Here is a 15230-nt window from a genome sequence, read left to right as displayed (position 1 = left end):
TGGGTTTTGTAAATCATTTATTATGATTGAAAGGGAAGAAAATGATAGGAGACAAATATTACAATTAAACATGGAACATTATTCTCTTGTAACCAATCATAATAACATACTTTGAATTTTTTAAATGGCTATATAAGCAATTTCCCAGAAAATAAAATTTTCACATCATCAGTTACAGAAAATTGATTTCTTTCCATCAAAATATTTTATCTCTGTTCTATCAAAAATAAATGCCAAGTATAAGGTTCCACCATGTGAGCTAAGCCTTCACTACTTGCTCCAATTAGAAGATCTGGAGGGGTGTGTGCTTACCAGATGGTGAACGAACTACTGCCTGAGAATAAAGCCCGCACACATATGTAAGCTGTGCCATGCCTCTGGCTCACCAGCTCGTGATTATTGAACAGTTTTCTGGGAACCAAGAAACTCTGTTGTATCCCAGCTTAAAAACTCCCAAGAGTCATCCCAAACTGGTAGCCAGTTTATTCTCAAAAAACCAACCTGCTTTTGCAGTGAGTAGTTGTGGCTCAAAGGATTTAGAGGAAACAGTAAATGGAGATCTACTTCTATGAGGGTTTTTTGACCTTTTTTTGTCATTGCCAATAAAGCCAAATCTTAGCTGAGCACTGGACTTCTTGGCTCTGCCCTTTCTAAGGATGCTAATATGAGATGGGATTATTTTCAAACGGCTTAGTGTGACAACAGTACATTGCCATAGGGTGAAAGCAGCAAAGAAGAAAATATGAAGGCTCTGCCAACAAATTAATTCAGCAGCTAATATTTTTTTTCAAATTGGTTAAAAAAGTACCACACACAAAGTGATAAATACATGTGCAAAAAATAAATACACATTTTCTATACATAAATAAAATTAAGTATACTCATGATTACTATTGCAATTAAACAGTTTTACAATATAATTTTCATGTCTTATCACAGTTTCATTTTTATCATGAATACTAACTACTTTGTTTTGACACATACTGGAATGAACTGCCCACTTATGTAACCTAGCAAAGTAGTACATTTCTAGACTTTCTCAACTAAAATTCTACCTCCTTCAACAGAAGATTTCTCTTTTCCTTTAAAAAATATTTTGAGAATTTATGTTAAAACTATAACGAAAAAGGCCTATGGGAGGGCACAATGGAAGAATTGTCTTTGCTTTCAAAGATATTATTTAACAAAGTAAGGTCAAGATGACCCAGCACCAAATGCAATGAAATGTGGGCAATATTCCAGTGAACTCGGGCTCTCCAGTAATAGCCAAGAAATGTGGGGAATCACTGTCTTGTTTTGAACTTTACACTCCAGGGATCTGAAAAGGTGACAGAGTATACTTTCTAATACCGCACAGGAGGTTCTGGTTACTTACTCCCATTTTCTCACCGTGACTCACAGTGCTGGGTTTACTGCACTTGCTCTAAAAATGTACCCTGAAACAGCCTCCTGCAGCTGTTTCTAACACTGTATGCTCTACTTCTTTCCAGACCCATATCATTAATTAAGCACACATTTAATTACAGTACTTGATTTTTTGGCAGAGAGCATTTCCAAGTAATCAACTGGTTTGCCAAATGAGAGTTTGGAATCTCCCTTTGCCAGAACATTTTTTTTTTTTTTAGACAGAAAAAAACGACATCTTGTAAGATGTATCTGCGGGAAAGGCACAAAGGAGGTGGGAAAAAAATGACTGAATTTTAACCCATGTAGTCTAAGAGAAAATCAGCGTGTGGGCAAATTTTGTGTTTATATTTCGTTAGTCACGTGACTATTTAAGAATCAAATGAAAGACAACCACATATTTTAAAAGTTTGGAATACCAGTGTGTGGGTGCCATGCCACCAGGTATAAATGAACTTATTTGCAGCTGATGCAGCCATTGCCCAGAGGACAGGAGTGAATGTTCAGGCTCCCGAGCTTTCAAAGTAAAGTGGGTCCTTTAGTCGGTCTGCTACTTGACAGAAGGGGCTGGCTTCCCATCGCCCTGGCTTCCGGTCCCCGTGTCTGGGCTGAGAGCAGCGCTGGAGCAGAGAGGTGGTGAAATGTTGCCTTTTGCTGATGGAAGTTGTTTATGTAACTGGCGATCAAAAGAGTGATTTCAAGAATCTAAAACAAGAAAAATAGAACTGTTAGTGCTCCAGAGAAGTTCTTGTCCCTTCCAAAAGAGTAAGGGGCTGGCCACAGGTGGTCTCCATTTGCAAGTGCCCAGGCTTCCAGAATTCCCTTCTCTCCAGATCAGTGAAGTGCTTACATGTTCAGCACATCAAGGCACTGACATATTTTTTGGCTGCTTCAACCAAAAAAAAAAAAAGAATGAGTCTTAAAAAACAATCAAATTTAGTGGCAATATTAAAAAATGTGATGATAGTGCAAGTCTATTGATTATTTTAAAGCCACATCTGTGTATAAATGAATTAAGAAGTCTACTGCATCGTATCAATTTTTTTATTTAAATAAAGTTCTAAGTATGTCTCAGTGTTCAGTGCTTACTCGCTAACTGCCTTCACTTGAATGTCTGCCATTTGAAAAAAGTTGCCGGCTCTAAAAAAAAAAGTAGTCTTTTTTGGTTGACAATTTTAAGACAAAGTTTTAGGAAACTCAGTTTCTCATTCTTTTTATTAAAGCTGGAAATACATACTAAAATGTAGCCCTTGTGTTTATGGTTTTTGCTTACAGACATTAAAACTAAGAACAAGTAACATCTTAATTATAAAACCTTACTCTTCTCACTAAGAAGTCTATAACATAAATTATCCCATGTAAATAAGATAATATGTATAGAGCACCTGACAACAACTTACATGAAGACCACTTACTTTGAACTTCTGTATACCAGGCACTGGGCTAAAGGATTTAACAATTGCAGCATTTAATTCTTAAGCCAAAAAAAAGTAGGTAGCATCATATAATTTTTTAGGTGAAGAAACCAAAGCTTAGCAAGATGAGGTAAGCCAGAATTTGGATCTAGAATTGTTTGATTATAAGTAAATCTGTTTTCCCATCTGCAACTTAGTTTTTGCACATACATGTTTTAACATGGAAAAAACTAGTATAAAAAAGTTAGTAGAAAGTCTTCTACTCACCTTGGGTTTTGCCATGGCAAAAAGTAACTTCTCTGTTGGTTTGTCCTTTGAATGTGTATTGTTAATTACTATCATAAAATCATCTTGATGACCTCCAAAGGTCATTAGACTCTTGTACACATAGCTGACTATTAACCTCTTCAAAGAGAAGAAAAAGTTAATATCATATACTTCTCCTTTCAAAGAAAGATGAGAAATGATTAATAACATTTCCATTAAAATGCTGATATTAATGAAACTAATGTAACATTATGGGCTATCTATACTTCGCTAAAAAAGAAAAATGCTGTTATTAATTATATATAATAAAAATTATTTTCTAATATAAAATCTTATGATTCAAAATAGATAGTAATATACTAGTTTTATGTAGCCATCATTTACCTTTGTAATTAGAATACAGTTTGACTCTGATACTAATAACTCACTGTGGAAAAATACAAAAAGAAAATACAAAAAGAAAATAAAAAGCACCCATATCCCGGCATCCAGTGGAAAATCCCTGTTAATACTTCGTATGTGCCCTTTAAAATTTCTCTCCATATGTATCTATATTAGGTTGAACCATATGAAACTGATACTTTTTAAGGTAAAAAATGGTCAAATATTGGCAAATCCATATGGTTCATCTTGATATACAGATTTTAATATAAACAGAAATAGTATCATGTATATTGTTTAGGATTCCACTTCTTTTTATTTTTTTTTTAAAGATTTTACTTATTTATTTTACAGAGAGAGATCACAAGTAGACAGAGAAGCAGGCAGAGAGAGGAAGGGAAGAAGGCTCCCTGCTGAGCAGAGAGCCTGATGCGGGACTCAATCCCAGGACCCTGAGATCATGACCTGAGCCAAAGGCAGCGGCTTAACCCCCTGAGCCACCCAGGCACCCTCCACTTCTTTTTAAATGTAATAACGGATCATGAATATCTTTTCATGACAACAGATGTCCTTGTATAACATAATTTTAAGTGATTTGATAATCCTTTATTTAACCAATCTCCTATTGCAGGAGACTTAAATCATTTTTTATCTGTTACTATCTTAAATAATACTTCAGTGCATGTTTTTTGATACATTTCATAATACCCAAACCTAATTATTTCTTTAGTTATACATCTCAATAACCAGAATTGCTACCTGAAAAAAGTAAGGACTATTTTGAGAATATTTCTAACCTCTCTGGAAAAGTTACACCCAGTTACATTCCCAGCACTGCAGTCTTGCTGACACTAGATACAATCACTCTTTTAAATCTCTGCCAACCTGACTAGTGAAAAGTAGAATCTCACTGTTTTAAATTGAATGTATTTGATTACTAGTGAAATTAACATTTAAAAATACATTTGTATTTCTTCTTTGAAGAGCTTGGCTCATTCATCTACTGGTATGTTTATCATTTCCTTATCGTTTCGTAAGGATATTAACCCTTTGCCATATGTGCTGCAAATATTTTTCCCTTTCTGTAGCTAAAACAATTTAAAAAAAATCAAGAAATGTAAAGCCTATAGGTAAAGGAATCAATCTACATATCTAATGATTTGCTGGCAAGACTGTGAGCAGGCAATTCCAGAACTGAACCCCCACAAGCTGCAGCTGACCAGTGTCCACCTCCTGGCCTCGATGTCTATCCCCCAGGATCTAGGAAACTGGCCTACTTACTTAAGGTAACTCAATACTGGTCTACAATTTTTTTTTTCAAGATTTTGTTTATTTATTTGAGAGAGGGAGAGAGAGATCACAAGTAAAGAGAGTCAGGCAGAGAGAGGGGGAAGCAGGCTCCCTCCAAGAAGACAGCCCCATGTGGGGCTTGATCCCAGGACCCTGAGATCATGACCTGAGCTGAAGGCAAAGGCTTAACCCACTGAGCCACCCAGGTGCCCCTGGTCTACAATTTTTTGTTGACTTTAGGTCACTGATTTTATAAACTATCTTCAAGTTACCCATTCAAGAACTAAAAAGCATTCAGGAAATATAAAGCCCTTCAAAAAGATTCTTTTTTTTTAAAGCAATTATAAAGAGAGACTACTGTAACACTAAAGAATAGTTTGGTTTCCAAGAAATTCTTGGTGATCCCTGACTATAGCCGGGCATAGAAGAGCCCTTTACACCTACCAGGAGAATTGAACAATTCCTGTCTGTCGGGTTTAAAAACAAAAGAAAGAACATATGAAATAGGATAGAAAGTAAAGCAAATTTCAGATGGATATATAAACCTGGAGAAAGCTGTTTGACTTCACGTTTAATCATGTAAAAAGCTCTAAAATACCACATACGTACAAGTGAACTGGTAAGTAATATTACAGAAAGTTACAGAAATTGTCACAGAAGTGTTAGGGACACGGAACTTAAACTTTGGTAAATACAGTTTCTACATTAATGTTATCTTCAAGACTTTCCTTTTACACAGGAAGCAATCTTCCTAACAGGATAAATGAAGAGTTGGTTTGCAAATTCAACTGTGTTTGGAGAGTCTGGGAAGCTGAGTTGGTTAAGCGTCCGACTTTTGGTTTTGGCTCAGGTCATGATCTCAGTGTCATGACACTGAGCCTCGAATTGGGCTCCGCGCTGAGCTCAGAGTCTTCCTGCAACTCTCTCTCTCCCTCTCCCTTTGGCCCCCGCCCCCCCACCACGCACACTCTCTCTCTTTCTAAAATAAACAGACAAGCAAATGGGTAAAATCTTAAGGAAAAAAAAAAACTCAAAAAACCAAAAACAAATACAACTGCGGTTGCCGTTAAGTCATGGTATCTTAATATTTTCTTCATAACACACTATAAAACCTGTCTGGTCTTGTTTTAAAAGATTAAATTACAATCGCAGTTGCGTTTGCAAAATGACTATTCGATACACAGCATTAGGAAACATGTTATCTGTGGATGAGAAAAATCCTATGAAGAGAGTGGATGGTACCCCGAGCAGTGTGAAACTTCATCTTACCATGGAGTTGTACTCTAAGAGGCTTAAACCATCCTCATGGATCGCCAGCCACGTGAAAGTGCTCCCGAGTGTTGATGGAGTTACAGGCTGTGAAGAGGAGCAAATACACCGTATCATAAACTCTAAGCAAAATCACAAAAAACATTTTTCCGTCAAAATGCAATGCAACATTTACAACAACAATTTCATATTAAAAATCTCTTTGGGGTGGGGAGAAAAAAAAGAAGGAAATAAAACTTGGGGTGAAACAATCTCTCTTGGGGCGGAGGCAGTATCACGTAACGGAAAGAGCAGTGAATCTGTTACCAGGAGATGTGGGTCTGATGTCCAGATCTGACATTTATTAGCTGTGCATTTGGACAAGCTACCTGAGGCTCAATGTTCTCATCTTTAGCATGGGGACAACAATGTTTAATCTTATTTTTCTTTTACTTTAAGAGGCTAATAGTTGATAAACTAGTATGGTTTCTACGGTGACCAAAATCCTAACGAAACAAAAAACGCCCATGTATTTTCTAAGGTGCATGTAGTGCTTTACATAGGTGAAGGGTTAGGATTACAAATCCAAACTTTTTTGAAAGTTTATTAAATCTGATATTCAATGACTAATAACAATAGAATTAAAAGAAAATATGAAACTGTGTGATGAATGTAAATTTCCCCTAAATTTCCTATGGTAAAAAAGCAATGAAATTATATTAATAAAAAGGATCTCACCACGAACCTCCAATTAAAACCCATGAATGTTTTTGAGCATTTTACAATGACTGCTTAACAATAACGGAATTGAACAAGAACCGAAATTCTAACAAAAACTTAACTACTTCTCTTAAACCTTATAAAAGAAGTTGAGACTACAGGGGCACCTGGGCAGCTCAGTCAGTTAAGTGTCTGCCTCTGGGTCAGGTCCTGATCTCAGGGTCCTGGGATTGGCCCGCACTGGGCTCCCTGCTCAGCGGAGAGTCTGCTTCTCCCTCTGCTCTATGCCTCATCCCCTGATGATGGATGGTGCTGAGGGTAGCATAAAAATGTGAATGTACTTAATGGCATAGAAATGTACACTTAAAATGGTTAAAATGGTATATTTGATGTTATATATATTTATCTCCCCTCAAAGGGATGTCATTAAGCAAGGAGGTGTCTTCATAGCAAAAAGGAAGAAAAGTGAGTAAAGAAAAGATGCTGCTCATATAACATGCAAATGCTACATATTATTTAGTAATATTTCTGTGCTAAAAGCACTGAACATATGATCAAAGATGGATATTTAATATTTCTTCCAATGATGAAATCAGAATTAAAATTCATTGCAAAATGCTGCTCCACAGTTCAAATCTAGTTGTTATATTTTTAGAAGACCTATGTTCAACTCCTTGCCAATATATTAATTTTAGAGATGTTTAAGCATACTGATGTTAATGCCCACTTACTTAGTATACAGCTTCCAGGGCCAGAAGCAAATCATTTCTTACCTTTCAATGGTACAGTCACTCATGGAAGCCAGGATAGCCTAGAGTTTACGCTTCCAGTCCAAACAATCATGCATAGATGACGAGACTGAGGTCCAAGGAGGCTAACTCACGTGCCCAAAGTGGCACAGTGATTCAGCAAACATTTATTCAGTGATACTTATGTGCAAAGCCTAACGGTGAGCACGAGAGGAGGATTTCAGGGTCAGTGAGACCTGTGTACCACCTATTAGTGAGGACCACTCAAAACGTGTATCCCTTATTAGTGAAGACAGACCAAGTACGCGCACAGATCAAACAAGACCACAAGCCTTTCAGGCGCCTGAGAGAGTATAAAGTGACATGGTTCAGTAGGAAGAAGCAGAATTTAAAAGTACAGTTCTTTCTGGGGTCCTGGGCTGCCCCCCTGCCTCACTGCCAGCAGGATCCACCTCTCCTTCCTCAGTGTCCCCACAGTGCTCCGTCCCTGTCCCTCTTAACCCTGTTCACCCAGAGTGCTTGTTTTCCAAACTGTTGCAACATGGGACTGTTCCTAGAAGTTCCTAGAAGTTTGGGTATAACCCATCTGAAATCATGGGCCTCTGGATCACTAGGTATATAATGTTTGGCAAACAGAAGTCACTAAATACTAAATACTTGAGCAAACGAGTGACAGAGTGAAGGACAAGTAGGTGAGAGGCTGCCTGGCTGAAGAGTAGAAAGGTGGTTGCCTTCAGTCTGCTGGTGAGCCTATGGAGTGTGAGTGACTTACGTGAGGGGCTGGGGACCAGGGACGGGGCAGGGAAGGTAGTGGGGCAGAGGGCACAGATTGAGAAGCTGCTGACTCCCCTGCCCTTCTTAGGGTCCCTTCATTGTTTTCTTTCCATTGTTGGGAATTTCCTTACTCCCTTTTTGGAAGCCAAATCTACTACACTTGGGGGGGACTGTGGTCACCGTTTGGCTTCACTGAACTGAAGAGAGTCAACTACACATGAGGAGGTTTTCATTCAGCATCTCCCTCCCGTCCTTTCTTACTTTTGCAAGAAACAACTTGGCTCCAAAGAATGGCCACTTCCTGGCTACTGTCAAATAAATGCGCACACAGTCAGCAACGCTGTGTCCCCGGAGAGCCATCCATCTGGTTGACAGTCGCTGGCAGAGCTGCCTAAGAAGAGAACAAAAACGAAAAGACCAAAGCAAAAACATCAGCAGTGTATTGGCCTCCCAGGGCAAAGCTCTGCTTGAGCCAATCGCAGGCATAACCGGGACACCCAGGCGTCACCCAGGAGGCACAGTTATTTTGTGGTTCCCATTTCACCACTGTCCACCCCTTGTCCTTTCAACCGAATTCTCATACTATTAGGGCTCTCAGCATGACTTACGTTCCCCCCCTACCCTGCCCCCAGTCAGGCAAAGTTAAAAATTTTCTGCTACACTAACATCAAACCTTAGAGTAAATTAGACTACAAAGGTAACTTCTCATGGGAATAACTTTCATTTTAAAAGAAAAGTGCAGAACATTGAGACCAAAGAATGGATCCTCAATGGTGGAATTTTAGGTGCTGCCACTCCCTGGCTTGGAGAGATGCTGGCTGTGGGGAAGATGCCTTAAATAAATCACATGGCAACCTCTTACTCTACATAAACCAAGACTGATCTTAAATGTTTCCATTTTGGAAAACTCACAGTGAATTGGATTTGCCTCTATTTCTCGGTTGAATCAGCTTATCTTTATATATTCTCTAAAACCAAAATTCTAAACCAGTTGAATTTAATTAAAAATTTATATTAAAAAAATGGAATACCCTAAGAGATAAAATGTTTTGGTACACTTCATAAAATTATAAACGCAGTACTGGCCATTTCCCCCTTTTTTATTAGAAGGGTTAATTTGGGCAAGAATGAATGAGATCAAATGAAAAGGAGATCTTCTTAATTAAGGTAAAAACTTTTTCCTTAAAAAAACTTTAAAAATAGACTCTCAAGTTTCTAGGCCCATCTTAAATGAAAAGATCTATAACCTCTTGGGATTCAACAGCATTAAAAAAATCTTAAGAAAACTGTCATGTAAAAGAATTTTCAGGGGCGCCTGGGTGGCTCAGTGGGTTAGGCCGCTGCCTTCGGCTTGGGTCATGATCTTGGGGTCCTGGGATCGAGTCCCGCATCGGGCTCTCTGCTCAGAGGGGAGCCTGCTTCCTCCTCTCTCTCTCTGTCTGCCTCTCTGCCTACTTGTGATCTCTGTCAAATAAATAAATAAAATCTTTAAAAAAAAAAAAAAAAAAAAAGAATTTTCATCTTGGGGGCGCCTGGGTGGCTCAGTGGGTTAAGCCACTGCCTTCGGCTCAGGTCATGATCTCAGGGTCCTGGGATCGAGGCCCACATCGGCCTCTCTGCTCAGCAGGGAGCCTGCTTCCTCCTCTCTCTCCACCTTCCTCTCTGCCTACTTGTAATCTCTGTCTGTCAAATAAAAATAAATAAAATCTTAAAAAAAAAAAAAAAAGATTTTTCATCTTGGGTCGCCTGGGTGGCTCAGTGGGTTAAGCCGCTGCCTTCAGCTCAGGTCATGATCTCAGGGTCCTGGGATCGAGTCCCGCATGGGGCTCTCTGCTCAGCAGGGAGCCTGCTTCCTCCTCTCTTTGTCTGCCTGCCTCTCTGCCTACTTGTGATCTCTCTCTGTCAAATAAATAAATAAAATCTTTAAAAAAAAAAATCACGAGTAGTTGCTTACCTTAACTGCTCTTCAGAAGAGCCGTCTCTGTATCTTTTAGGATAAAATTTTTCTATGACTTGTTTTAGAGTTTGATTTGTTTTGCACTGATTAGTAACATGCCCTGCTGGAGTTGAAAAGGGCCTTTCAAAATCTCCGATCTCCACCTAATTGGAAATCCAAAGAGAAAATACAGGCTATTGAAGAGTTTTTTAAAAATCGGGTTTATTCTTCTAAACATTCTTTATATTATATAAATCTATTAGTCATGATTGAGTGATTATGGAATTTATAATCATACATAAGTATAATTGATAAGATCTAAATGGCATTTGAATTCTAATTTTGAAAAAAATTAATTCAAACATTTCCACTCCATTTCTATGCAAACCACTCTTAGTTAATGCTGTCATCTAGTAGCATTTCCTAATGGTCACTAATATTATTGCCCATAATGGCAGAGGGCAATTTTTCATTTTTAAGGTACTATTTTAAACAATAATAACAAGGCAAAATGGAGGCTAAAAATAAAAGACAAAAAATATTTTTAAGCTATGAGAAATCTTAAAAAGTATTATTTACACTTCCTAAGGGTCTCTATTGAATATAATGGAGTAAGAGCTATATTCTCATTACTTTCCTCCTAGATTTTCTGCATAAATCATTCTGTATCCATCCCCTTATTCTGTTATTCTGGGAATAGAGCCGTCTATTCCTCTTTCTCCCTGAATGAAAGAATGTTCAATCATTACCTCTATTAGCGAGGCTAAACAGATGCCATTCTCTACCGACCCATCCATCTCTCCATCCACTCATCCACCCACTCATTCATCCAAACCTATGATGAGTCTCCATTACGTATCAGGCGTTGTAGTAGGTGAGGTGAGATTAAAAACAACAACAACAACAACAAAAACAGCTGAGCACAGTTTCTACCCTCCTGGAGTTTGTGGTCTAGTAGAGGAGACTGAACTTGTTTAAACTTCTAATGACTTGTGTCATGTGCCTTACATTGGGTACCAAAGAGGGCTCCAGGAGGGAGATGGAATGGGGCCTTCAGATGACTATCCTACTGAACATTCAGATCCTCATGCACAGCACTCCCCAACAAGCAGATGGAGGGATCCTTCCAGACTTGGCGGGGTCTCCATCTTAAGAGAGCCCTCTGCCTCCAGGTAAGCTGTTAGCACAACCAGCCTCTGAGACTCTGACCCCTGTTGCTTCTCTTTTCTAGCTCTTAATCTGACCCACTGCGGTCTAAATTCCTCATCTGAACCTTGTCCTTATAGTGTATTCTAGCTATCTAGGTCTCTGACTCAGTTTCTTACTTGTTGGTTTCTTGGCTTGGCCCTGCTATTCAGCTCTCATCCTCATCTCCTACCTCCTTCCCTAATTTCCTCACACCAAATACAAGCTGTCCATCTTCTGTTTAAACATACTAAAATCCTTCCCCCAGAGCAAGCTTTTTACTGTCTTCACCTGTGAAACCTAAAAGCAAAATGTCACCCCAGGGAGATGGCAATTGGACAAACAATCGTTACAAAAATTGGCCATTCGGGGCAACATTTCCTCTTAAGGAACCCTATAGTGGACTTTGCAAGCTCAGTGTCCCCTCTCTGGCACCTGGCATACCGTGTGGCTTAGAATGAGCACATACATGTTTGCAGAATAACGGAAAAGCAGCTCAGGGGATTCCCAATATGACTCACATCAATATTACGCCCTACCAGACACTATGTACAATGATTCACGGTTAGCTCCAAGAATTTCCCAAGATGGAGAATATCGACAAGGACCTACAGAAATTCAAATCTACAACAGGAATAACTTTTCTTCTACAGATCTCAGATGAGTACATTTCATTTGTCTTCACAGAGACTACTCTGAGGAAAAGGGAAAGCGGTATTACCTAAATTTCCTTTCATGGATGGAGAAATTATACTCTTTAGTTAGTAACATATTCAGAATTTTCTAGGTATACATATAGTCTTACCTCTCCACTCCTTCCTCTAAAACATGTTAGAAGTCTATGTCTCCAAAGTATATTATAATTTTTCTTGGAGAAACTTCCTGACAAAATTAAAAGTTGAAACAAGAAGACCAACTTAAATTTTAGCAAAAATGAGAGTGGCTTTAACAGAGACTCTGTGATTTTTAGAGGATAGGGACAAGAATGACAAGTGATAGGAAATTATACCTAATCCTAACACCAAGAAAATATATGGCCTATTTTTCTTTTCTTCAGCTTTTCATTACTTGCAAAAAAAGAGGACCCTTAGTGTAGCACAGATGCTTTAAATTTTGGATGAACATAAACTTGTTACAAAAGTGAACTAAACAATCAAGTACTCATTCATCCAGTGGAGAATGGATTACGTGTGAGGCACTGTGCTAGGTACAAAGATTAACAGGGACAGCCCTTTCCCTCAGGGAGTCTACAGTCAGTGGTACAAAGCCAAAACAAATCAATAATAATAAGCCAGAGAAGTAAAGACAGTACTGGGCAGGACAGGACGAAACCCCCACGACTTCAGGAAGGTTTCCTGGAATAAGTGACACCCAAGATGAGAATGAAAGGTTACACTGAAATTAACAAGTGAAGGAATGGGGATAGAGATGTTCCAGGGCGGAGCACACAAACAGGTAAACCTAAGAGGTAAGAAAAAGTGAGCCGAATGCAAGTCAGGAAATTGTGCAGGGAACCACCGTTTATGCTTTGTTGGAGCATAAATGTCAAGGCAGGGAATATTAACAGATGATGCGGGAGAGGTAGGCAGAATCTAGAGATGGATGTCCTTCTGTGTAAATGAGGGCATGAGAGAGCTAGCTAGAGACATGTGTTTGCTAGATATCCACCCCAGTTCTTAGTGTTGCCACACAAACCACCATGGCACAGCTTCCAGGCTGAGGCCTTAAGAAAATGGCAGCCTCTGGGGCACCTTGGTGGCTCAGTGGGTTAGCCTCTGCCTTCAGCTCAAGTCATGATCTCAGGGTTCTGGGATTGAGTCCCACATTGGGCTTTCTGCTGAGCCAAGAGCCTGCACCCCACCCCCCGCCCCGCCTTCTGCTCTGCCTGCTTGTGATCTCTTTCTCTCTGTCAAATAAATAAATAAAATCTTAAAAAAAAAAAAAAAGAAAAAAAAAGGAAAAAAAGAAAATGGCAGCCTCCATTCCTTGTCTCTCTTTTGGGACATTGCTTTGCCATCCAACCACCATTCTGTGAGGAAGCACACACAGCCCCATGAAGAAGCTATATGCGGGTGTTGTTGCCTACAGCCCCAGGAGAAGTCCCAGCTAATAGCTGGCATCAGACACCCACTGTGTACGTGGACGAGTCTTCGTTCACATGGGTGGACTCCAGCCTGCAGCCACAGAGTTGCAGCTGGCCTTCGAGTGAGGCAAGCCATATGCAGCACAGACAAGCTGTCCTTACTCATCTCTGCCCAAACTAGTATTTTAAGTGACAGAGTCTTGGAGTCATTGCTTATGTGGCAGTAGATAACTGAAATGATCTCTCTAGCATCTGGGTGGAGGACAAATCTGTAGGGGACCAGGCCAGAGAAAGGATCACGAGTCAGAAGTCTGCCGCAGGAGGGCTGGTAGGACATGATGGTGGTCCAAACCACAGCGATGATGGCCAGTGTGCAGATGAGTGAAGAGGAGCATCTATCTAAAACTTAAAATGGGGGGACACTGTGCCCTGTCGGACCAGGTGAAAAGGAGGACAGTCAGAGAGGATTCTTGGACTCAAAGCTTGCATGGGGGGCTGTGCAGAGACAGTAGCACAGTGAAGACAGAATGTGAAGGAGAAGGAGAGAAGACAATTGGTTCAGTTTTTGCTATGTTGAATTTAAGGAGCCCACGAAAGAAGTGAACTGGAGAGAAAGGATTTGGGTATCATGGGTATCAATGACAGCTGGTAGATAAAGAGATGTCCTGGGATAGTGTGCAAAGTGCAAGGACCAAAAACCTTGGGGAATCTAAGCCTTTGTCTCAATGATGTATCATAAAGTTGGCTTAACATTTTTCTTTAATTAACCTCTGCACAGACTCAGGCACAGTGGAGACTGTCAGTTGCCTCTAATGACTATTCTCTCCTTCCTTCTGAGTAATAAAAACCTTGACTTTAGCTGTGCTCCTTGCCACCCAGCTAAGGTCACATTTGCGCATCTCCCTTGTAGGCTGGCAAGTCCATATGAACAAATTTCAACCAAGGAGACGCAAATGCAATTGTTCTATGTAACTTCCAGAAAGTTTCTCAAAGACAGGAAGGCACGCCCTGCTTCAGTTCTTCCTCCATCATGATGCCTGGAACACTGATGTAATAGCTGGAGCTCTAGCAGCTCTCCAGGACCATGAAGAGGACATGCTATGGGAAGAAGGATGGAGAGCAAGGATGCATGCCTATCTCTTTGATAGGCACTTGAGAGACAAATATACTTCTATTTGGATTAAGTCATTATTAATTTCTGTGTGTGTGCTTATAAAATGCTGAACTTAATCCTATTATTACAATAGGTAAACCAGAGAAAGTGCGCTAGCCTTTTCAAAGCTGGTTCTTATTAGATTATTGAATGATTTCAGTATGGCACCCTCAGCCCTGCAGCTCTGCATTCAAACTCCTTTATTAAATGCACAGCCTAGAGGGATCCTTTCAAGGTAATTAAGAAACTAGGTTCCATGAGGAATACTGTCTCAGTATTCAGCAATTCTGAGTCAAACTGCAATTACAATGCCCATAAGTTTTAAAGTGTCTATCATAGCCGGGTGAATTTTAAAAATTACATTATACACTGTTTTGATACATTTAAATCAATGTAGAAATTAGTATTTTACCTTAACTAAATTTGACTCTATATAACACGGAACTTACCTGAGCTAAAAGAGCTGCCATTTCTAATGCCAGGTCCTTGTTCAGAGGAAAAAGTCCATTTATTATTTGATCATTTGTCTGATACATTAACAGCAACTTTTCTCTATCAGTCTCTCCACGAGCTTGCACTGAGAAATACAGTCTAAAAAAAGCAAAAATTTTTCATTAAATGGTAT

The 15230-nt window shown here is 39.4% G+C and overlaps 1 protein-coding gene across 5 annotated transcripts in view; it reads right to left on the bottom strand.

Annotated features, from left to right (window-relative positions):
- The window catches only part of PLEKHH2 (pleckstrin homology, MyTH4 and FERM domain containing H2), a 120645-nt gene continuing 105415 nt past the window's right edge, over positions 1-15230 (bottom strand). For 4 of the 5 annotated variants that reach the window (XM_082746743.1, XM_082746746.1, XM_082746744.1 and 1 more), the window contains 6 exons: positions 15055-15196; positions 10203-10348; positions 8510-8639; positions 6027-6113; positions 3087-3224; positions 1-2109 (listed from right to left, as the gene is read on the bottom strand). In XM_082746743.1, coding sequence (XP_082602869.1) covers positions 1924-2109; positions 3087-3224; positions 6027-6113; positions 8510-8639; positions 10203-10348; positions 15055-15196 — 829 coding nt within the window. In that variant the 3' untranslated portion in view covers positions 1-1923. Of the gene's footprint in view, positions 2110-3086; positions 3225-6026; positions 6114-8509; positions 8640-10202; positions 10349-15054; positions 15197-15230 lie in introns of those variants that run through there. The other variant, XR_014315941.1, reaches the window with a different exon arrangement.

Source organism: Mustela nivalis (genome assembly GCF_964662115.1).
Source record: "Mustela nivalis genome assembly, chromosome: 8".
Taxonomy (NCBI): domain Eukaryota; kingdom Metazoa; phylum Chordata; class Mammalia; order Carnivora; family Mustelidae; genus Mustela; species Mustela nivalis.
This window is presented reverse-complemented; position numbering and strand designations above follow the sequence as displayed.